The sequence below is a fragment of the Euprymna scolopes genome, chromosome 13 (genome assembly GCF_053919585.1).
Source record: "Euprymna scolopes isolate OS-2025 chromosome 13, ASM5391958v1, whole genome shotgun sequence".
NCBI lineage: Eukaryota > Metazoa > Mollusca > Cephalopoda > Sepiida > Sepiolidae > Euprymna > Euprymna scolopes.
The window spans coordinates 492,952-516,089 of record NC_136494.1 but is presented as its reverse complement, the minus strand read 5'-3'; the positions used below and the strand labels follow the sequence as shown (position 1 = coordinate 516,089).

The 23,138-nt window shown below is 33.0% G+C and overlaps 1 protein-coding gene and 1 pseudogene across 2 annotated transcripts in view; both read left to right on the top strand.

The window, feature by feature from the left end:
* Positions 1-20,359, top strand: part of LOC145291911 (histone-arginine methyltransferase METTL23-like) — a 34,252-nt gene extending 13,893 nt beyond the window's left edge. For both annotated transcript variants that reach the window (XM_080137748.1, XM_080137747.1), the window contains exons 2-5: positions 3,558-3,662; positions 12,042-12,282; positions 15,159-15,243; positions 19,989-20,359. In XM_080137748.1, the coding sequence (XP_079993874.1) occupies positions 3,558-3,662; positions 12,042-12,282; positions 15,159-15,243; positions 19,989-20,148 (591 nt within the window). In that variant the 3' untranslated portion in view covers positions 20,149-20,359. The remainder of the gene's footprint in view (positions 1-3,557; positions 3,663-12,041; positions 12,283-15,158; positions 15,244-19,988) is intronic.
* On the top strand, positions 17,158-17,291 carry LOC145292479 (U2 spliceosomal RNA; annotated as a pseudogene).
* Positions 20,360-23,138: the final 2,779 nt, after the last annotated feature.

Genomic DNA, 23,138 nt, shown 5'->3' with positions numbered 1-23,138 from the left:
TCCTGTTGTTAGTAAATTATTTCAATATTAATCACTCATGATTTTATATAAGAAATTATCCTTCTTTATCATTCAAACACTACTGTGTTTGAGTATATGCTTAAGTGTTAGATTTAATCATTTAGAACTGCTTTAAAGTTTCACCGCTCACTCATTTTGCGACCAAATTTCAAACAAATTTTACAGTTTATAGGTCACTTTCTCAGCTATATTTTGAAATCAAAATTTAAAATTTTTGTTCATTAAAACAAAAGTTATAATAAAATTACTGGTGTTCAAAAGTCTTCAGAATAAGTAAGGAATGCGAGAGACGGTTTCTTCTGATTGGCTGTTGGTTACCATAGCAACTTTTTTGTTGTCAACTCCTTCATAAATCATAGTGGGACGTCACTTGCATGCCATCTTATTTGGGTTATATAGAGAGCGTTAACAAAAGCGATGCTCTTTGCTGTGCTAGGGCTGATAATCTTTCGCTTACGATGTCACCCGTTAATTCTGTTTCTCTCTCTTTTTTTGCCCCTTTTTTCTGTTTGTTTACTTAATTACGTCTTTTATTTGATTTTTGGTATTTAGTCAATTTAAGAAGTTTGCAATAATTCTTTTATGGATTGTTGACAATGTGCATGATGAGAATTTATATATAATGTTAAATTGAATTTAAAAAAAAATTCTTAATGCTGCAATATTTTAAGTTATACATTTATTATATTTTTTACTAGAATATCATCTTTTCCTTTTCCAGTTTTAGCAACTAGTCCTTTTACTTTTCTAAGTTTAATCTTAACCATATTAATTTTCATGCTCGCATTTTTCTATATAATAAAGTTATTTTTTCTTTTTAATTTTTTTTTTCTTAACTGATTTTTATTAGCATAATTATCTGTGTTGATGATTTTTACAAGTAATTGTTATGCCTGTCATTTGCAAACGTACCAGTTTCAGTCATTACTGATTGACAATGGTTATTTTTACAATTTGTGTTTTCATTTCTAGTTTCTGTTTCGTTTTTAATTGAATTTTTAAGTTAAATTATTTCAGTTTTAAGGTTAATTGTTTCAATATTAAACACTTATATGAATGTAGATAATGTGCTCATGTCAGAAATTAAATTTATGTATATATATAAAATGAATTAAACGAAAACTTTTCTTTATGTATATTAATATATATTATACAAATTATATATTAACAATAATATTTATGAATATTTTTACAACTGAAAAAGAATTACTTAATAGTTTAAATGTAATAATATTGAAGAAGTGTGTGTGGCATGTCCATATTCAAAATGTCAGTGATGTGGAATGATCCAATGGACATAACTATTCTCGCAAACATCTGTGCGCAAGGGAGATAACTTTGATGAAATAGCTTTTAAAAGAGAAAATGTTTTCATATTTATTTCTAGGTGGTAGGTAGCCACATAACAGCTGCTATTATTATTATTACTAGGTTGGGGCAAAAAGAATGTCGTTTTTTGACATTCAATTTCAAAAGATCATAGCTCCTTTCATAATAAACGTATTAATCGAAGTAAGAACCATTAGAATAAACATATTTTTGCCAACAAGAGCAAGTTTATTTATCCCATTAGCATAGAAATTCGGAGTTCTGGAAGCGATGAAGTCATTGGAGTCTGATTTGGCATCATCTCGGCTTTTGAAGTATTTTTCACGCAGGATGTTGTCGAGATGCTTGAAAAAGTGATAATCGGTGGGCGAGACGTCCAGTGAATATGGCAGATAAGGCAAAGTCTCGTAGCCCAATTCGTTCAGTTTCTGCAGGGTCAGTTGAACAACATGTGGGTGAGTGTTGTCATGGAGGAGAATTGAGCCCTTCATATTGACCAATCTTGGGCACATAAGTTGGAGCCTCTGCTGCATTTTGTCAATTTGTCAGCAGTACTTCTCTGCCGTAATCGTTTGGCCCAGATTCAAGAAGCTGTGGTGGATGAGACCGGCCGCAGACCGTCAAACAGTCACCATAACCTTTTTTTGGTGCAATTTCGGCTTCAAGAAGTGTTGTGGAGCTTCTCCAGCATCCAACCATTGTGCCAAATGTCGCCGGTTGTCGTAAAGGATCCATTTCTCATCACACGTCACAATCCACTCAAGACATGGGTCATTTGTGTTGCACAGAAAAAGTGCAGAAGACACCTCAAAATGATGATTTTTTGATTATTGTTCAATTCATGCGGCATCCGTTTATCCAACTTTTTTGACTTCTCTATTTGCTTTAGATGACAAATGACTGTTGAGTGGTCGACCTCGAGTTCAACAACAACTTTCATGTGGTTTTGCGAGGATCGGCTTCAATTAAGGCTTTCAAAGGCCAGCCGCAATCGTCTTCATCTTTAAGGCTTTCGTCCCAATTGCAAAATTTCTTGAACCACCATTGTACCATACATTCGTTAGTGGTTCCTGGGCCGAACACATCATTGATATCACAAGCCGTCTCGGCAGCTTTTCGGCCTAGTTTGAACTGGAACAAGAAAATCGTGCGGATTTGAATTTTGTTCATGCTGCCAAAAAGCCTGCAAAAAATGAATGAAAAGATTGAGAAAGGTAATGAATAACACGATTCGATAGAGCGAAAAATGCACTTTAAAATGATATATAAAATGACTATATATATATATATATATATATATCAATGAATTAATTCAGAAATCATATATAAAATAGCATGTGAGAAAACGATATTGTTTTTGCACCAACCTAATGTTATTGTTGTTGTTTGCAAAATGTAATTATCTTTGGTTTAAAATATAAAAGAGGATTAAATTTTACCCATTATAACAATTGAGAATAAAAAGAATGCTTATCAACTTTGAATCCTGCCTACTTTTTTATAAATGTAATTGGAAAAAAAAATTGATAGAATTTCTCATCATCAACGCCACAATTCATACCAACTCCTCTTAACTTAAACCATAATTCACAACACTAACTGTCTATGCTTTATCCCAGTTGTGAAAAACTTCTTCCTACCCTCATACTTCTTATAGCCGCTATTTCCTCTATATGTAAATCATTGCATATGCAAAATTTCATCTAGATTAGACACCTGGAAATGGGTCAGGGACATTACTTATTGAACACCTCTCGTATATGTTTTCTTTTTATAAACAATATTTCAGAGTAAAATGTGTTATTTTATCTATTAAGTGAAAGTCTGAAGACGAAAAGAAAATAAGATTGTGTAATAATTATGTTATTTCTCTCAATTAGAAGTCTTTACTGACAATGACATCACTCCAGAAATATAAACTAGGCTTCATCCTCTTATCATGAATGTATAAAGTTAAACATGCATGTTTTTCCTTAATCTCGTTTCAATGGATTACAGACTGTAACTAATTTAATTACTAGGAAAGCAATATTGTACAATTATTTGTAGAAATTCGGTCCCAGTCAAATATTAGCAAGTTAGCAAATGATGTGTATAGAAATCACTTGTATAAAACAGCAGAACAAAAACATTGGTGCTGATGGGCAGTCAAGAATCCATACAGAAATAGTATAATCTGTATTATTATTTCTTTATTCTTCTTTCAGGTTTTAGACCCAAACTATGGTTTCTATGTGTGGCCTTGTGCCCCCGTCTTAGCCCAATATGTTTGGTTCTTTCGAGAAGAGATTAAAGGGAAACATATTTTGGAGGTAAGATTATCTACTAACCACCATCGCCACCACCTATATACACTCCATTCACTCATAAAAAGCAATTTGTTTTTCTAAACAAATTTTTCAAACTGATTCCAAATTTGTGTACTTTTATCCATTATTTGTCAGAATAATGGGAAAATAGCACAAAATTTGAACGAATATTTTGATCATTTCAAAACTTCTTTTAACTCTGAACAATAAGTACTTTAGAAATCCATATTAATGCATATATTGAAAACAATATAAAACTGGTAAGAAATTATTAAGAGAGAATTGTTTTCTTAAATAAAAAAACATTTCAGAGTAAAATATGTTATTTTATTTATTTTATGAAAGTTTGAAGACAAAAAAAAAATAATAGGACTGTGGAATAGTTATGTTATCTCCCTTTGTTAGAACTCTTTAATGCATCACTCCAGAAATAAGGCTTCTTCCTCTTATATGTCATGGATATATTAAGTCCATATATGTAAAACAGTTAATAAAAACATGAAGTGAACATTGCATGTTATAAAGGAAAATAAAACGATGCATATACATATCCTGTTGCCATAATTAGGTTACAATGACAGTTGAAACTTTAGCAGGAAATAACACTTCATTTAATTCTGTTTACACTCAACTTGTGTCTTTCAATCGTCGGCATGTCCCTTTTCTTCCTGAGATTCTCATGGATGGGCATGCTCTTTAGGAGAAATTGACTCTACAACTTTTTGGTCTTTCTCATCAAATTTTTCTTGGAGTTTTCTATCTATCTATTCCTCTCTCTCTCTCTCTCTCTCTCTCTCTCTCTCTCTCTCTCTCTCATAGCAAAGCTGAGTTAATCAACATTTTTCTATTATGAATATGTTGTGTAACAGATAAGGTAAAGTAAATTTAGTTTTAAGTGACATTATTTTTTTTGTTCCAGTTTGTTTGAAGTTGATCTAATGATCTTCATCAATTCACTGTTTTGATACCTCATACAGCTTCATATTCCAGTAGCTTTTCTCCAAGAACTGCAGGCTTGTGAAACTCTCTTCCTGCTGACTATTTTTCTCCTATTTATAGCCTTGGTCTTTTCAAGTCCCAAGGTCAATAGGCATTTCCTGTCTTTTCGATAATCATTTTTCATTCTTGCTAGCTTCTTACATTAAGTGGCATCATGCCTTGTCTGAAGCGATTTCCATTAAAAAAAAATACAAACTGACAAATTTCCAACACCAATAATGTCCAAAATTCAACACACCCTTTGCTTTTAATCTGTCTTTTTTAAAGCCTGTCGGTCTCTACATATTTAAATTAGTTGCTCATGAATATAAATTAGTTCCAAGTATAAAAATCTGCCCCAAGGAACACAATTCCCTTTTTTTCAGTTGTCCTATATAAGAAACATCTAAGATGTTATAAAGCTGGTAAGAGTTTGTTTTTGTCTCTTTTGCTACATGTCATAGAAATTTTTTGGGCATTCATCACTAGTAGTCTCCCCAGCCCCCAAACTAAGAACCCCCACACATAACCAAGAATATTGACTTGGGAAATGACTCTGTGATCAGGAAGTAAGATAGGTAAGCAACAATGAAGTTACCCAGACAGGATGGTGTTTAACAGCTTGTTTGATAGTTTTTGAAGTTTTTCTAGGAGAGCGAATGGATGTGATTGTTTCCGGTGATCAGTCGATAGTTAATGAGATGGAGTGGGGCTGGACATCTGGGATTTTTGGTCAAAAGTAGATATATTGAGGAGACAGAGCAGACAAAAAGAAATTTCAGTCAGTTCACTTAAGATCAGATGGGATAAACTCAAAGAGTTAATCAGATGAAATTTGACAATACAAATGTTAGGGTTGATTGTAGTCAAGGATCAGCATGGTTTATATCTCTAATTTGATAGGAACTTCCCATCTCATATCTGCAGGAATAATTTCATCAAGGAGATGCAGATTGTTCAGGCAATCAGTGATCAAACGGCAGATGTTGCTTAATGCTGGTCTAATTTATTAGCATTGCTTTGTTTCTTTCAAACAGGATCACCGATAGAATATACTTGTGTGTGTGTGTGTGTGTGTGTGTGTGTGTGTGCTTGTGTGTGCTTGTGTATGCATGCGTGCGGCTCCTCACTTAGAGTTAGTTTCCATAAGATGTTGTTCTGGGAGTTGATTTTCAGTTTTTGTCTTTGAATGAGATGGTGCAGTGACAGGTAATTATTCAAAGATAATGCATCCAACACTGCTTTGAACTGGTAGTTTTGCTTGAAACAGAAAAGGAGTTAGTTCCCTTTTATCTTTAGTTCTTTTGTCCTAACTGGCATGGTAGTAATTTTGTAACATATTTGAATGTTAATTTTTGTCTTCTCACTGTTAGATGGGCTTCATTCATTTCTATATGTAGACTCTTCACAGATATTATACTGATGCTCCCCAGTCCTAGTCCCAGTTGCTGATGGTAAGTTCTTCATAATTTTTTAAGGTATGACAGCACCAAAGATGAAATAGTACTCCGACGAGGGGGTGATTGTTGCAATCCTGCCTCATGAGACCAATTAATCTAACTAAGCTGTCTCCAGTCTCTAAACACAAGCTAACCCTAAGTTCCTGTGGCTACACTCTTATATTTGTCTAGTGATGAACTTTTCAAAAAGTAACCAGACACTTACTTGTTACTGGAACTACTGCTCTGAAGCTCAGAGCGCACAAAACGCATACGACTCTGTATGGCAATACCTTTAACATCGTTAGCTGTCCGTTCCCCATCAGACATCGGAGTTGAATTTTCTCGTGGGTGCTCTAGTAAATAGCTGGTATATTGCTTCTTTCTATACAGTCTTGGCTGGTTGTGGTGTCTGCACTGTAAATAACTGTTTTCAAGTCAAAGTAATTCAATAGTCATAACTCAGAGACCAATTCCTTATAAACGAGAATAATTATTCAGAAGATATTTCAGAGTAAACTTTGTACAAAGGAAAGTAAAACTATTCGGGTTCTTAACGGTTTTAATATGTAAGATTCTTTTCACTTCGATTCCTTCAGATGGTTTCTCAGTGAGAGGAGGAAGAACTTTTCTACTTAGCTTTTCTGGAGAAGATTCCAGCCTTTATGAAATCCTAATCCAACCATCATCTCTTTGAGATTAGCATTTCCTCTTCTATCATTTGGAGATTACCCTTTCTCTTTTATTCTCTTTCTCTTTTCTTCTGAATCTCTTTTTTTTTTCACTTTCTTAATCCATGTCTCTTTAATTCTCCTTTCTCCTCTCCCTCTCTCTCTCTCGTGAGGTGTTTTTGTCTTTCAAATTAATTCTTATCACCTGCAAGATGGTCTGTTGCTTAACATAAAACACATTATCTACTGCTGATATCTTCATGGATGTCAAGCCAGACTCCATGGTGCCAAATGTCAACTTTACTTTGTCGAGAAATTACCTTTTTCCTACAATATCACTATAAAAACATATTCTATTATTTCCCCCAAATCTGGGCTTTCTTAAACCTCATGTCAAACACCCCACCTAACCCTTATCCCATAAGCAAGGTAATTTGGTATTGCCCAGCATATGCAACAACGTTACAAAAGTACCATTATCAAGTTTTGATATAGTTTGATTTATGATTTCTTCTCCCTAATCAAAGTTGAACACCAGTCAGATCATTTGTCTTGTTACATTTTTGTCTCTAATATATTCTTTTATGTATAAAAATCGATGTTAGTGTGTTTTAAATATCGATGTGTTAACAAAACATTCAAATAAGTTTCTATAAGGGTTACATTTTCCAAGGAATCTAAGTTCAACATTGAAATTTTCCTTCAATTCCATGTGGGGTAACTAGGGTCAATTATCACTCAGGTTTATAAAATAACTGAAATATATTACAATGTAAAGAAACAGATTAATTTTTTAAAAACAGATTTTATAAAATTAAACAAAGAATATCTTAGGGAAGAATGTATTCAAAAAAATAGTTTAAACATCTATATATTAATACTGTAATACCTTTAACATAGATACGTACATACATGTGTCAGGGTTTCCAGATTATAAATTATTCCATCAGGATATCCTATTTATTAAAAAGGAGGAAGGAGGTGATAACATACTACAAATATTCAATTATTAGTATATAGATATATTATTAGTATATAGATATATTATTTGTATATAGATATATTATTAGTATATAGATATATTATTAGTATATAGATACACTAATTTCATGTTTGTAGTATGTTAACACCTATCCTCCTTTTTAATAAATAGGATCCCCCAATCACCAAAGACACAATGCAAAAAAAATAATTTTCATAAATGATGTCCCTTTTGGGCCATACATGAAACTAAAATATACCTTCTTGGTCTTCTGGCTAGGATCCAAGGGTAGTATCTGTTCTGTTTAAAGATGGTATAATGATAATATGAGGTTTTCGTTTGCATCATGCATCCATACAATGGAAGTATGTTACACTCCTATAAGAATATTGGAGATAAACCGTAATAACAAGATATATCCTGATACTACATTAACCAGATTAGATAAATACTTTTACAGTTTTAACAAAAGGGCTACAATAATATTGTGAGGTCTCCATTCACACTGAACATCCACAGAATGCCCAACAGCAATATATTACATATGAAAGATGCTACTGTGAAATTTCCACAAGTCCTGCTAGTTTAAATAATTATTTTTATTAATATTTTTAGACTTAAAGTAAATGAATTTGCTTTGATTCGTTAAAGAAACTTAACCTTTTCTCCATTGAGCATTAACAGTTGCACAGTGATTCCACTTCAGACTACAATCTCCTCGATGGTCATTATTATACACCTTGGAACCTATTATGCACTCCTGCACCAGAAAGAAGTTTATACAAACACTACAAGAAACTATTTCACTGCCGATTTCGATTAAACCAGCGGAGGGTTGCTTTCTCAATCGGCATCCCTGAACCTTAGAATAGACTTTCAAGTGAGGTTGTGACACCATGTGCTATCCCACTGACAGCCTGCCAACCTCAAAGTTGTGTGTCGTAGCTTTCTTCTCCATCGTCTTATCTTCTTTTGGCCATATCATCATTTTCTTATATTGGCAGTCGTTGAGGGAGCACTCAAGTCCACAATTAGAAAAATAAAGAAAAACAGGAACAAAAGGACAACACAGACTCCAATACTTCACAAATAAATATATATATATATATATATATATATATATATATATATAGGCATCACCACTTATCAAGGCCGAGAGGCCACTTGAGGATAAGGGTTAAAGAGTGTACAGTAGAAATTAGACAATATAGAAATCGTTACTAATGGAAATTCGGTAAATTTGTTAACTTATATGAAACGGCTCATAAAAACTTGTTTACATTAGACTTGAAGACAACCATATTGTAGTCAGCTGGAAAGCAGGAAAACGGGAGACAATTCCATAGGTGTGCAGTTCTAAAAAAGAAGCTTTGCTCATGGAATCTATGTTTAGGTTTAGGCACAGATAAAGAGTGGAGGAATTAGTGAGTGTTGGACTATGGGTGCGTGTGTCCCTATCAACCCTCTACATGCTAAGACTCACATTTACATCCCGTCGAGGCTGAGCTCATCTGTTGCCATCAGTTCAATCTCCCAAAGCTTTCCTGACCTGGCTCAAACCATGATCCATCTTCAACTGAATCCAAAACTCCAACTCTGAACTGTCCTCGGTTGATTGTTTCTATTATCACTGACTCATAACCACTCCCCAAATATAAAAATATCTCAGGTCTATTGTTCGATATCTCCATTATATTAATTCGTCATACCCAAATTTAAACCTTGTCCTTGCCACTCTTTTGTCAATCTTGGTGAATAGCTTCTTACCCATTGTACTATTGCTAAATCCTTCCATCTTGTCATTTAACCATTTATCTTTATTTTCTTCTTAGCACTTAACGACTATAGTATCAGAAGGTAATAAATGTGTCAACAATGAATTTGGACAGATGCTTGTCTACTGTATCCTCTTTTGTATAAATTTCTACTACCTTTTCTTTCCATTGCAATTGAAGCACGATTATTTTTTTGCCGAATTAAATTGAATTGGATGAAGAAATTCAATTTTCCAGCTGTCAGTAAGAACAAGTAATTTTGTTTTTTAAAAAAAAAAAACATTTTTTTTTTTACATGGCCCAGAGGCCACTCGAGGATAAGGGTTAATAAGTATACATTAGTCATTGTGATTTTAGCATAGTAAACAGTGGGAATTTTGTAACTTGGATTACTTAGGGGGACGATTCAATTAGAACTTGTTCACATTGGACTTTTTCTTTTTTTTTTTTTCATAGATATCAGCACATTATCAAGGCCAAGAGGCCACTCAAGGATAAGGGTTAAAGAGTGTACAGTAGAAATTGGACAATATAATAATCATTAGTAATGAAAATTTGTTAAATTTGATAACTTATATGGAACGGCTCATTAAGAACTTATTTACGTTAGACTTGAAGACAACCGTATTGTAGTCAGCCGGAAAGCAGGAAAACGGAAGACAATTCCACAGGCGTGCAGTTCTAATAAAAAAGCTTTGTTCATGGAATCTACGTTTAGGTTTAAGCACAGATAAAGAGTGGGGGGAATTATTGATAGTGTTTACAGCTAGACGAGTGTTTCTTGTGAAAGTTTTGCGAGGGGGGACCATAGATTGAAGCTCAGTCGAACACTTTCCATGAAAATAACGATACATCAGAGACAAACTCGCAACATCTCTTCTGTGAGATAGAGGTTGCAAGGAAGAGAAAAGGACATCTCCTACGAGGCTACGAAGTCTATTTTGAACTCTATCAAGGCAGGACAAGTCCTTTCTAGCAGCTCCTGCCCAGATGTGGCAACAGTATTCCATCCTTGTCAGTAAGAACAAGTAATTTTGTTTTTTTTAAAAAAAAAACATTACTGCACTAACAGTATTTTTTATTGATCTCATATTTCAAATGTTATTTTTAACTTTTTTTTCAAAGGAAAATAGTAAACATGACTATATTTGAACTTATTTCCAACCAGTAATATTGTAAGACCACGTGCTACCCCACTTGACAGCAAATGCTGACCGCGATGATGTTTTTGTGGTCTCTCACATTGGTAGCTGCTAAGGGGGCACGCACAGGTTCACAAGCATAAAAAATAGAAATAAAACACAAAAAACACAAAATCTGACACATTCTGCAAATATCAGTTGCACTCTGAGTGTACACATGACTATTAATTCTCTACACACCTACATTCTGTCGAGGCTGTGTTTGCCAGTTGATATCAGTTTATCTTGATTCCTCAAAGCTCTCTAGATCTGGTTCAAGCCATGGCCTGCCTTCTGCTGTGCTGTACTCACAACTATCCTCAAGTGGATACTGTCCTCAACTGTCACAAGCCCAAGACTGTCCATAAATTATCATCAACGGTCACAAAACTCATTGCCATTTTTAAACTAACTCTATTGACTAATTCTTTTGTTCCTGTTACCACCACACCTTGATTAACAATCCCATTTTAGCTTTCTTTTGTGTTCCTTCGTAAATAACTTCCTATACTTTTGCTGTGGTGATAAACTTATGTCTTCCTGTTCTTGTTTTTCTTTTAACTTCCAAACACTCGGAGAGTATCACATATCTCCACACTGACAATGTAGACATGTATAATTTAATTATTTTACTCCTCAAATATTTTTCATGAATATACTGTTTAATTTTAAATGTAAGTAGCAGAGTACCTGGTGTTGCCCAATTGTAAAATATGCTTAAATATGATATTTTAATTAATGCAAATTTCATATTCATTATTACAGAGCTAATTTTCTATTGATTATTATATTGTACCCAATATAAAGTTGCAATTTCAAAAGTAAAAAAAGAACTAAATGACTTTGGTGCCATCAGGTAGAATCGGAACCAAAACCAAAACATATAGCACTCCAGCTGAAAATCATATAAATTGATCATTTATTTCTTATTTTTACTAAGAAAATCAAATCTTATGAGGAAGCAAGAATGGTGTGTCTCACTGCCATAAATGAATAAGAATTAAGGAAGACAAATCAATTCGAACTATCAAAATCAAAATTAGCCTTGTAATGACTCCGATTTACTATTAAAAATCGCTAAAAAAATATTTTTATATAAAAAAACTACTTGATCAATTTATATGATTTTTGGAATATGACATTTTCATTCCATGATGGATACGTCCATCATAAAGACTCTGTATGTTTGTTCTTTTTAATTAGGTTGAAATCTGGATAACAATTAAAAACTGTTGTGTACATCTTTTTTGTATTGTATCTTTATTTGGTATAGAAAGTCTGCTTATTATCATGGAGCAAGTTGACATCCAATGTGTGTTTGTTGTAATTGTTTTTGTTTAAAATTGTCTTTTTCAGCTTAGTGCTGGCACCGCACTTCCAGGAATTGTCGCTGCAAAATGCAATGCTGCTTCTGTGACTCTCAGTGAGCATATCCTCACCCCAAATTGTCTAAAGCACTGTGTCAATTGCTGTGCCAACAATGGTCTAGAAAATGTGTCAGTAATTGGAATTACTTGGGGTCTTTTTTCCCCTGAACTGCTCAACCTACCTCCAGTGGACGTTATCCTTGCTTCTGACTGTTTCTATGATTCCAAAGGTAAAATTATTATTTGTTTAAGGAGATTTCAGTTTCTGCAAAGACCTCCTCACCTAATGAGTCAACTTTTAAATTTTTTACTCTTATAGGGAGACATTACATCTCTATAATTGGCTATGTCTGTTGGTTAGTTCACATACTCAAAGTATGTTCACTCTTCAAAGTCGGATACCGCCAGAAAGACGAGCAACAGAATTGAAAAGTGTGGAAGTTCTGCCACATCCACCCTATATTTCAGACCAGTAGTTCTCAAGCTCTTTTATATGGTGACATACTATTGAGCTATTTAAATTTTTGCAGCACACCTATCATAAAAAAAAAAAATGAATATTTTACAATTGTAAAAATGAAGACAAGAAGTCTCATTCTAACATTTAATAAGCAGCTTTCGTTAGTAGTTTGTATAGAAAATAGTTTAGTATTGGGAAGAGTTTCTGTGTAGAGATGTTGATGAATTATTAGACAAGCCTGTTGTAAGAGAAGAGAGTTCATGTGTATGTGTTGAAGTTATGTTCCGTAGGCATAAGGATTATCCTTGAAATTAGTTGCAAAAATGTGCATCACGAAAGATTAGAGACAGTCCTGTGGGATAAGAGTTTGTGTGTGTGTGTACTGCATTGGAGTCCATGTGTGGCGGTAGCCATGTTGACTTGTTTTTTATCACTAGCCTGGCACCAAAAGGCTCGGGCGAAGTCACGTTCCAACAAAGGAGTGTATTATCAGCAAGATCCGGGAAGAAAGAGAGAGGATTGCGATAGTCTTATCTTTATACACTTTGTTATGTGTTCAGCTCACCAGAGAGATGGTGTCTAATTGGGCAAGCCAGAAAAGAAGTTTACTGCTCCAACCAATCAGCAATGATGTTACAAAACCAAACATTCAAAATCTTAAGCCACAAGTACGTGCTGCTGTTGTTGCTGCTACACAATACTTATTAATGTTCATTCTTATAAGAAATTCAAAATATCGTACAATTTAAACAAATGATTTATTATACATTTTATTTCTTTTTTGATATTTAGGCATCAATATCACGAGTAATAATGTGAGTATTTATTAATACAAACAACTTTGCTTATAACGATATAAAAACTTTTTTCCACCTTTAACAATTTATAACTTTCAACTATAACCTATTCGCGGCACATTAGTGTATCATTCCATGATACACTAATGTGCCATGGCGAGGTGATTGGGAGACACCACTACAGACATTGCTCCATCTGACTACGATCTATTCCAATCAATGTTTTATGAATGGCCACCGACGCTACGAAGCCTGTAAATAATTTTCAAAGCCAAAGAATTGGTAATTTTTATTTGTTTGAGTTCAAATCAGGTTATAACAATGTTATATAATGAACAGGTCTCAACAAGAGGGATGTACCAAAAAAGCAGCAGCAGAAAGGTGATGGTGGTTAAATGGTTAACAACAGACTGACAATCTGGGTGTGCCAGGTTCAAGCCTAGTGTATTACACAGAAACACTTTCACTTAGGAATGTTGGTAAACTGTACGTGATCCCTCTTGTAAGTACCCAATGTCTTTCTAGAAAGGATTTAACCTAGAAAGATATCAGAGAAACGAATGCCAACAATAATCATCTGACTAATATGAAATGAATGAATGATGCTCAATGAACAGCAACAACAGCAGCAGCAGCAGCAGAAGAGTCACTGTTTGGAAGTGATATGAAGAAAAAAGAAGAATAGACATTTTCTTTGGTTTCTCTCCAGGGTTTCATTTTACTTCAAAGTTCTCAGAAATCAAGGTGCCCCATTTTCTGAGTCTAACACTTGAACTCTATATGAGATACATAGATATTCGAATGTTCCATTAAAGTTCTTTTTTACGTCTGAAACACTGAGTTAGTAAAGAAATTGAGAACAATTTTCCTCTCCCCAATTGGCCATTTAAATATGTCTTGTGGTCTCTTGGTCTTACTGGATTCCAGGACAAGAATACATCTAGTCTGGTGGAGTAAAAGCCAGTGTTCGTTGGCTATGCCGTGAAGATCTTACTTATGCTGCGAATACAATGTTATTTTGAATATTAAGTCAGGGTTTACTTTCAAGGAAAAGTATCCTCATGCCAGGTTGTCCTGACAAACCCCTGTATAGAGAGACTTTAGACACTTGAGGACAGTGTCCAGTAGTCATTCAAGTTTTCTCCATGTGGTTCTGTGAATGGCATCGTATGTGAACCTGTAAAATATAAATACTTATGTATCTATCTACTTTCTACCTTTAGAGAGAATATTTCTAAAAATAATTTAATTATACTTTTTATATGAATCTAAAAATATATTTGCCAAAAAAATAACCTCTCGACTGAAACTTGTGAGTAAATTCCTTTTATTGTTTATTTTAATACCACAACAGACTTTTACAATATTTTGTGCTGACAAACCCAGTAGTTCGTTCATATCAAAGTTGCTTTAATGGCAAATCAGCAGGAGCAAATAATCATATATTTAATTGTACATTTTTAGTAACGCTCCTCATGTACAATCAAACTTTGCCATGACTAAAATGTGCGATTCGACTCCTGCTGATTCAAGCAACTTTACATATTGTTTTCTATACGACAAAACAGAAGCAGTAGTCATACATTGATCGGGCATAATTTTGGTCGTACATTTTTAGTAAAACCCCATATCTCCGCTCATTTCTGATGAAATCTTGATAATAAAGATGAAATATTAAAAATGTTACAAGTTAATTACATTGTTTTGATAAACTGCTTTTTACCATTCATCTTTGCAAAAAGCTGGTTATAAAATCTGAGAAACAAAACTCATTTCATTTGTGAATTTTGAAATTTGTTGATGTTTTTGGAATAAAAAAAAAAAAAGTGTCCAAATTTTTATTTTTCAGACTTTGATGATATCTTTGTCACGTTATCCTTTATATTCGAAAAGAACGATAAATGTGAATTTTGGTGCACTTACCAAATACGGAGGTAATTATATCTTTTTTCTTTCTCCCATCATATATTTAAACAAATTGCAATATTATTTAATTAACTAGCAGGAGTACCTGGTGTTGCCCGGGTGTTTGGAGGTGTGTGCGTGTGTAGGGAGGGGGGTAAAGAATAAGCAAAGTAATAACCTTGTTTAAACTTTAAAAAAAAAAAAAAAAAAAAAAAAGTAACCGAATATAAAACTTCTTTAAAAAAAATCAGATAAACAAAAAACAAAAAAGGAAGAGAAAAAAAAAACGAAAAGCAGAGAAAAAAAAGAAAAAAAAAATGGTATAAATAGCCTTGTTTCAATATTAAAAGTTTAAAAATCGAAAAAAAATATCTGATAACTGGGATTGAACCTGCAATCTTAAGATAACGATGCTGTCAATTAATCCATTGCACCAATATTTAAACGAATTCAAGGTACGTCTTGACATATGCGTAGAAGCCATTTTGTCATGAAGATACAATTTTTTTTCATCCCTCATGGTAAAAAAGGGTGAAGGAATGAATGTTTTTGGCCAATATTTCGATATTTGTCGGCTGAAGGTTCAAGCTTGAAAATGATACCTATCTTGTGAAAATCCATCGCCTCTGTCGAAAGTTTTTGCGAGACATACATTTTCGCTTTTATATATATATATATATATATATACTAGGGGGGAGGTACCCGGCGTTGCCCGGGTGTTTGTAGGTGTGTGTATGGAGGGAGAGGGGGGGGGGGTAATTAATAATCCTGCTTAAATATTATAAAAAAGACAATGTAAATAAAAATCCAAAACCCGGAAGCTTAGACGCGGAGGTGGAAACCAATGCCAACTACTTAACGGTCTCGACCACGAATGAGAATAATTGATTAGCGTGTTAAGTTAAAGCTCATAAAGCTAAAAGAGGTTTGATTGACAGGACGACGCTAAATGAGGTCATCGCACGATCGTTATTTTTAGTTTTCACTTCACCCCAGATGATGGTGGGAAGGGGGGAAAGCAGAGCAAAAGCCGAGAACAACGTTTTTCACTGTATTTATACTAAAATGCAGGACGAACCGGGGACAGAGCGAAATAGCGCGAATCTCATAAAAGTCAACGTAAATAAATCTAGAGACGACCCGCGTTCCCAAATCCTACATATTATGATATAGGACCCATATAAACAGTTGTAAGCGATAGTAACGAACCCGGGAGCGTGTGCTCGAAAAGCCTTTTGAAGACATACACGAAATGGTCACACATTTTGCCTTTTTTATATATAGATATAAATTAGAATTCATTATTGGGAGGAGTAATTTGTATTATTTATTGCGGACTATTATCCTCATCATGCAGTTACCACCTGACGAAGACCAGATGAATAGTTGGCCGAAACGTGAAACAACTAAAAGATGAGGATAAGTCTGCAATAAATAATACAAATTTGAATAACAAATTGCAATGTTTCTAAAGTTTATCTGAATATCTTCTGTGTTGTGGCATGTTCGATGCCCTCTTTTTCACGCAATAGTTGTCCAACAAAGCGGCACTGCCTTTCCTTAAGGATCCGCATCAGCAAGCAATCAAACTTCATTCTTCTTAGGGCTTCAGCATTTGACACTCTGTCCAAGAAATGCTAAGCATTCGTAGATAGAACCACATCTCAGCTGCCCCCAAACCTCCATTCATCATTTTGTTGGTAACAAAACAATGTCTAAATATGTAAATAGATTTTCTGATCGAGTTGGACTGTTTGTAATATGTATGCCTTTAGTTGAGAGCTATTGTTGTAATAGAAAAATAAAAAAACGGTGGAGGAAAGAAATCTGCAAGGATCCATGGTGCAGTGGACAAAGTACTTGATAAAATTCAGTTATAAAAGCTACAAAATCTTCTTGAGGTTGAAAGTTCAATCCTCAGTGGTGCAGGTGACACTGAAAAAAAATCATCTTGGCCTTTTGGCCAAGATCAAAGTGTAGTATCTGTTCTTCAGATGCTGCACTTCCATTTCTTGTTCTCTTTCGGTGGAGGATCAGTCCTTCACGACTGAGACAATTTTTTATTTTTGTACCTTTTCTCCACGTTAAAAAACGACCCTGGTGTCTAACTGTCCCGTGGGGAGGCATTGTAAATAGGTACTCAGTCATGGCAGACAGAATGAGAACATGCTATGCTAGTAGATTAAATAAAGGTTCTGTTGAAAATTCCCAAGTTGAACAGGATATACTAGAAGGTTGGAGGTTATATTGTCTGAAACGTGTAAATAATACTCAAGTTGAGAACAGTAGTCTGAAAAATCCAAATAATACTAAAAATCAATCCTTATCTAAAAAATTCAAAACAGAAATAACTGCAAAAAAATATAATTGCAAATATCAAATTTAATTGCCCCAAGTAAAAATTGGCAGTATAAATCCAGTCATACATAGACTGAAGTTATATATATATATATATATTAGATTTTTTTGGAAAAAGAATTCCAGCAGAGTGCTCAATTAAAAACGAAAATCCAAATTTTAAGAGCGTACTTATATTTTGTGTATAGAAAGTTTTTAGTTGAGACAGATCATTGGTACCGTCAGTTTCAAGCCCGATAATAAGGCTCGTTTAAGGTATCCTTATCAAGCTCTCTTCAGCCAATATTCGTCTATCTTATAACCGGAAGTGTGAAGTATAAATGAAGTTAATATATATATATATATATATATATTTTAATGTTACCCTAAATCTATTATATAAAATGACGGTTGTATGTCCAGCTAAAACTACTAAAGAAACACTAAGTTAGTATACTTTTGATTGATGTTGTCCCAGATGATTAATATTTACAATTAGGAGGAAAAAAAAGAAAAAAAAAGAAGATTTTTGCTGGGGAGAAGTAGCTGTTTCCTACCCATAACTTAAAGTAAAATAAGTTTGTTTTTTTTTTTGGGGGGGGGGGAGGTCTTTCTTATATTGTAGTGAAACAAATGGTATCTACTGAATTGTCATATCACAATAATGAACATGTCCAAAAAAATTATGAAAAACGGTAAGGTAGAAAAATTAATAATTAATGAACATTTTTTTTTCCTGGAACAATTAGTGAAAATTGAGTTTAGCAAAAAACAGAGAATTCAAATCATAACAAAAAGGAGGTAAATCTTTTCTGAAAACTAAAAATCTTTGGCCAATTTAGCAAAACTTAATTTTTGCTAATTGTCTTTGGAAACTGTTCTCATTAATCAATTTTTTACCTCGTTATTTTTCACAAGTTTTGGATATTTTCATTACTGTGATCTGACAATTCAGTAGATACCATTGGTTTCACTTGAAATTAAATTTTTTTTTTTTTTTCAGAGTTAACCCCCTTATGCCGACTCTAGTTATTTGTATGAGTGTTTGCAGCATAGGCTGGACAGTGAAGAAAATTGGAGTATGGAAAGGAGAAAACAGAAAGAGGGAAGGAGATACGTATCTATAAAAGTGAAAATTGTGTACATTTCCCTACCAACTGCCAATTTTCAGTCTAGAGACTTGAGATTTGACATAAGGAGTATTGAGATTTGGGAAAATCTTTTTAATCGGTTTTCGACCAGAAATTTGGCTGTCAAGGGGTCAAAGTTCAACGATTTGATCTTTGAAAACTACCAAACTCCTTCGCCAATTTTGTGTTTAAACACTTGAAATTTTAAATGTAGGTTACTTGGACATGGATCAAACTTTTTAATTTGATTTGAGCCCCCAAAAACAAATGTTAAGTGGTTACAATTGGGGTTAAAGTTTTAAATTTGACCTCTGCAGCCTCTACCAAATTACTCAGCCAATTTCTGGTGTATATATATATATATATATATATATATATATATATATATATATAAAAGCTATGTGACCAATTCAGTATGTGACAAATAAATTAACTCCCTTAACTTTAAGGTTCACAATTCTTAAATACAAAATGACGGAACATAATTATGGATAATTTAAGATAATCTACCACAGCTTCTGCTGAATATATTTTTAATTCTATCAGATTTTGTATTTATTATTACAGGGCCAATTCTCATAAATACCCCCCCCCCAAAAAAAAACGGGCCCCAACTCTAATTAGGCCTCGTTTCTTAGTGTTTTGTCCGAATGAAATGAAACTGTGGTCATTACTAGTTTATTATATTCAAAACACTAGGGTCTTTGGCCTTTTTTTTCTGTTCTATAGCATATGTTCTAGATGGCCTCATATATATATGGCGATTAAGCTACACTGAATATTCCGCATAGCTTAATCGTCATATATATATTTTACAAATTACTAACTAGCTCTACCTACATATTGAGCACTTTTGAAGTAAATACTTAAAATTATTATACGAAAATTTATGCGTAAACTTTATGTGAGTAAATGAAGTACTATATATATATATATATATATATATATATAGATAGATAGATAGATAGATAGATAGATAGATAGAGAGAATTAATAGAAATATATTTCACTGATGCTTGGTAACCCTGTTAAATCCTTTAAATGAAAGCTTTTCCAGCCACTAGCTAAAGAGAAGTAACACTAATTTTCTTTTCCAATTGACTCCCTTATAACTTGTGTATTTAAGGAATGGACTGAACAGTGAAGAAAGAGGGGTATTAGAAGAGGAAGAGAAAAAACTGGGAAGGGAGGAGGAAAATATTCCACTTTTACCCCCTGAGCAATGCCGGGTAGTGCTTGTTTAAAAAAATAAATAATATCCATAATCCTATTCTGATATTTTTTTGTTTGTTTTGTTTCTTTTCCAGTACAGATAAATCCATTGCATACCTTTTAGAACGATGGAATTTCACTTGTGACCATATTCCTTTGGAGAGTTTTGAAGCGAATGGCCCGAGTGTAGCAGAATCAAATTTTCCTGGGAATCACACAATTGAAATGCTCAAGATATCCAGAAAAAAAACTTGAATATAAATTTCAAAGTTTTGGACTTGCTTTTGAGAATATGAAAGTTGATGAAAATCCCCAAGAATAATGGTTGACGTTTTTGCTCTTTCATTAAGCATTTGTTATTTTGAAATTTGCCAGACTTAAATATTCGAGATTTAAAAAGAATCCACTTTATTAGACATGATTTAATTTCTAAAATAAATAATTTTAAGATAAGCCAAATTCAAAATGGTTGTACTCAATCTTGGTTTAATATTTAATTCATCATTTCATTGTTTTTAACTAATTTTCTATAAGACTTTTGGGGGTTCTTGTCCAGAATTACCCCTGTATCAGAAAACAAAAATAAAGAATCCGTATGATGTACGTACCTGTGATGAAATGAAAATATATTCCAAAGATTATAAAAATAAAAAATCATTTTAAGTCATTAATGGGAATTCATAGGCATTACAACAAATCTAGTATGAAATATTGTTGAGTTGTTTTTAAATGATGTGCGCGAGTCATTTGCTCAGGTATTCATATTTTATTTTCTTTACAAATAAAATTACTTGATCAATTTACATAATTTTTGGAATATGATATCTTCATTTTGTTTCAAGTACGTAATACAATCTTTTTTTTTTAGTTTTGTTTTTTAATATAGGTGAAATTAAAGACAAAACAATTTTTGGTTAGAAGCATGATGTACCTGTATACTACACTTTCTTTTTCCTGCCCTGTCAGTGAAGAAATCCTATAAAGGCAATTTTAATTTTTGTTCAATACAGACTGCAACTTTTTTTTTTTTTTTTTTTTCTTTTTTTGAGAGTTGGACTTCCTCTCCACAACAAAAACTGACATTGTCTAACTACCATTAAAAAGCCATTTTCAAAATGGCGGTGTTTAAATTTGGTTTGACATTTAATCCATCATTTTACAAATTTTGAGTTTTAAACTTTTATTAAAAGATTTAAACAAGATGAGGAATAAAATTTGTCCGACATTGAATTATGTTTATTATATGACATAAGCAACAAAACTTCATTATCTTCGTCTTTTTTAATAAACAGTGATTTTGCTTTATTTTACAAATTATTTTTCTACCTTAATGTTTTTCATAATTTTCAGATGTTTCTATTTGAGACTTGATAAAATTACGTAGACACCATTTGTTTCACTTGAAATTAAATATTTTTTCATTATTATATTGAAGCAGAGATTTTCTTTAAAAATCATTTCCTTAGTTGAGGTAAGATTATGAGCCAGATGCCTTTCCTGACATCAACCCAGGGCAGTAATTGGGGGGGGGAGGGGTAGTGTTTTCAACACAACACCATCGCTAGGTGTCTGCTTACCAAGGCTAAAGAACACTTCCTCTGTCTTTCCAATTAAGAGTGACTTTTCTCTGCACAAGAAAAGTTCTTTAATTTATTTTTTTTAATTAACCAGAAGCAATAAAAAAAGACACTTAAGCCACAATTGATGCCATTCAATACATTTGTTTCATACATTTCTTTTTTGTAAATAAAAATTGATTGATTAAAAAAAAAAAAAAAAGTTTTATCTTGAAAACTAGCTTAAATTTTAATGCTTCTAGAAACTATTTACATTGTTTTATTCATCTTGGTTACTGCCACGCATGTGTTTGACTGATAGGTGTTTGGCATGTGCTACATTTTGGTTGTAATTCTTTGTTCAGTATAAAAGGAGTGTGCGAAACTTGTGTGCCCTATGCAGAGTTGCGATAAGATAACTTGTTCGTTCCTGGATTTTGCGATAAGACATTTATCTGTCTTTGAAATAATTTGTTTTGGGTATTTTTGTTCCAGTTTTATTTATTTTTGGTTTCGAATATGTACATGGGGTTTTGTGAGTTCAGGGGTTAATTTGAGAGCAGATTTGATTGCTCCGTCAGCGCTTTTCATTGCCTTTTTCTCCTACATGGCTAGAGGTCAAGCATAAAAGAATTTTGTCATTGTTGGACATATAAGCTCTACGATAAGATTTTATTTTGCAGTGATGTTAATACAGATAATGATGGTGAACTATTACTTTACAAAATATCCAGCAGATTGTTGCCAACACACTTTAAGAAATGGGTACATTAGAAATAAAAGCAAAACACTGACAATTTTTTTTTAATAGATCTTTTTAATAAAAAGGCCTCAGTGTGATAAAATTAAAAAAATTTTCATTTTTTCATAGTTCAAAAATATTTTAAAGATGGCATTCATTTGCACGTCAAACTCATTTGCATACATTCAATTATTTGTTTTATTTACAAATAGAGGGAGAGGGAGAAGTTAAATTATTTCTTTTTGTTGCTAGCTTAAAATAACTTCTTACCCCCCCCCAAAAAAAAACAAAAACATGATGGCTGAGTTTAGTTCGTGTGAATTTCAGTTTTATTAACTCCAACAGCTAATATTTTCAGATGAAGAACTCAATATTAATGGCAAGGCATCTTTTATATTCAAAATATGCAATATGCTCCCCCCATTTAGATTCACTAAAAGTTGGATACCAGAAGACTGACCCCCCCCCCTCCCAATTTTTTCACTAATTTTGTACTAGAGGGGAAGGAGCCAGATATCTTTATTTCAGCTGATATTTCAAAAGCCGATTAACAATCACCTTATATTTTCTGTCATCCTCCAATAGAAAATCTGTAAGTCACCAAAAGTTGACTTAGTTTAATAATAAAGAAAATATTTCATTTTTGATAAATTTCTCTCAACATTTAAAATATTTGATTTTATCCTCCCAAAATTTTTTGGGAGGGATAAAATCCCTACAAATATAAAATTCTGCCCAGTCACATTTCTATTTAAAAGAATGTGGGAGGCGATTTAGATTTCTTGGCAATATCGTTTGTGTAAGCAAAAATTCATTATCGCAATCTTTTCCATTGGACAGATTAAATTTGGATAGTTATTTTATGAATGTTGAATTCAAGTCTAGTCTTTGCAGAAAGAAATTAAAAAAATAATAGAAAAAGGAAAGGAAAGCCCTACAAGCATTTA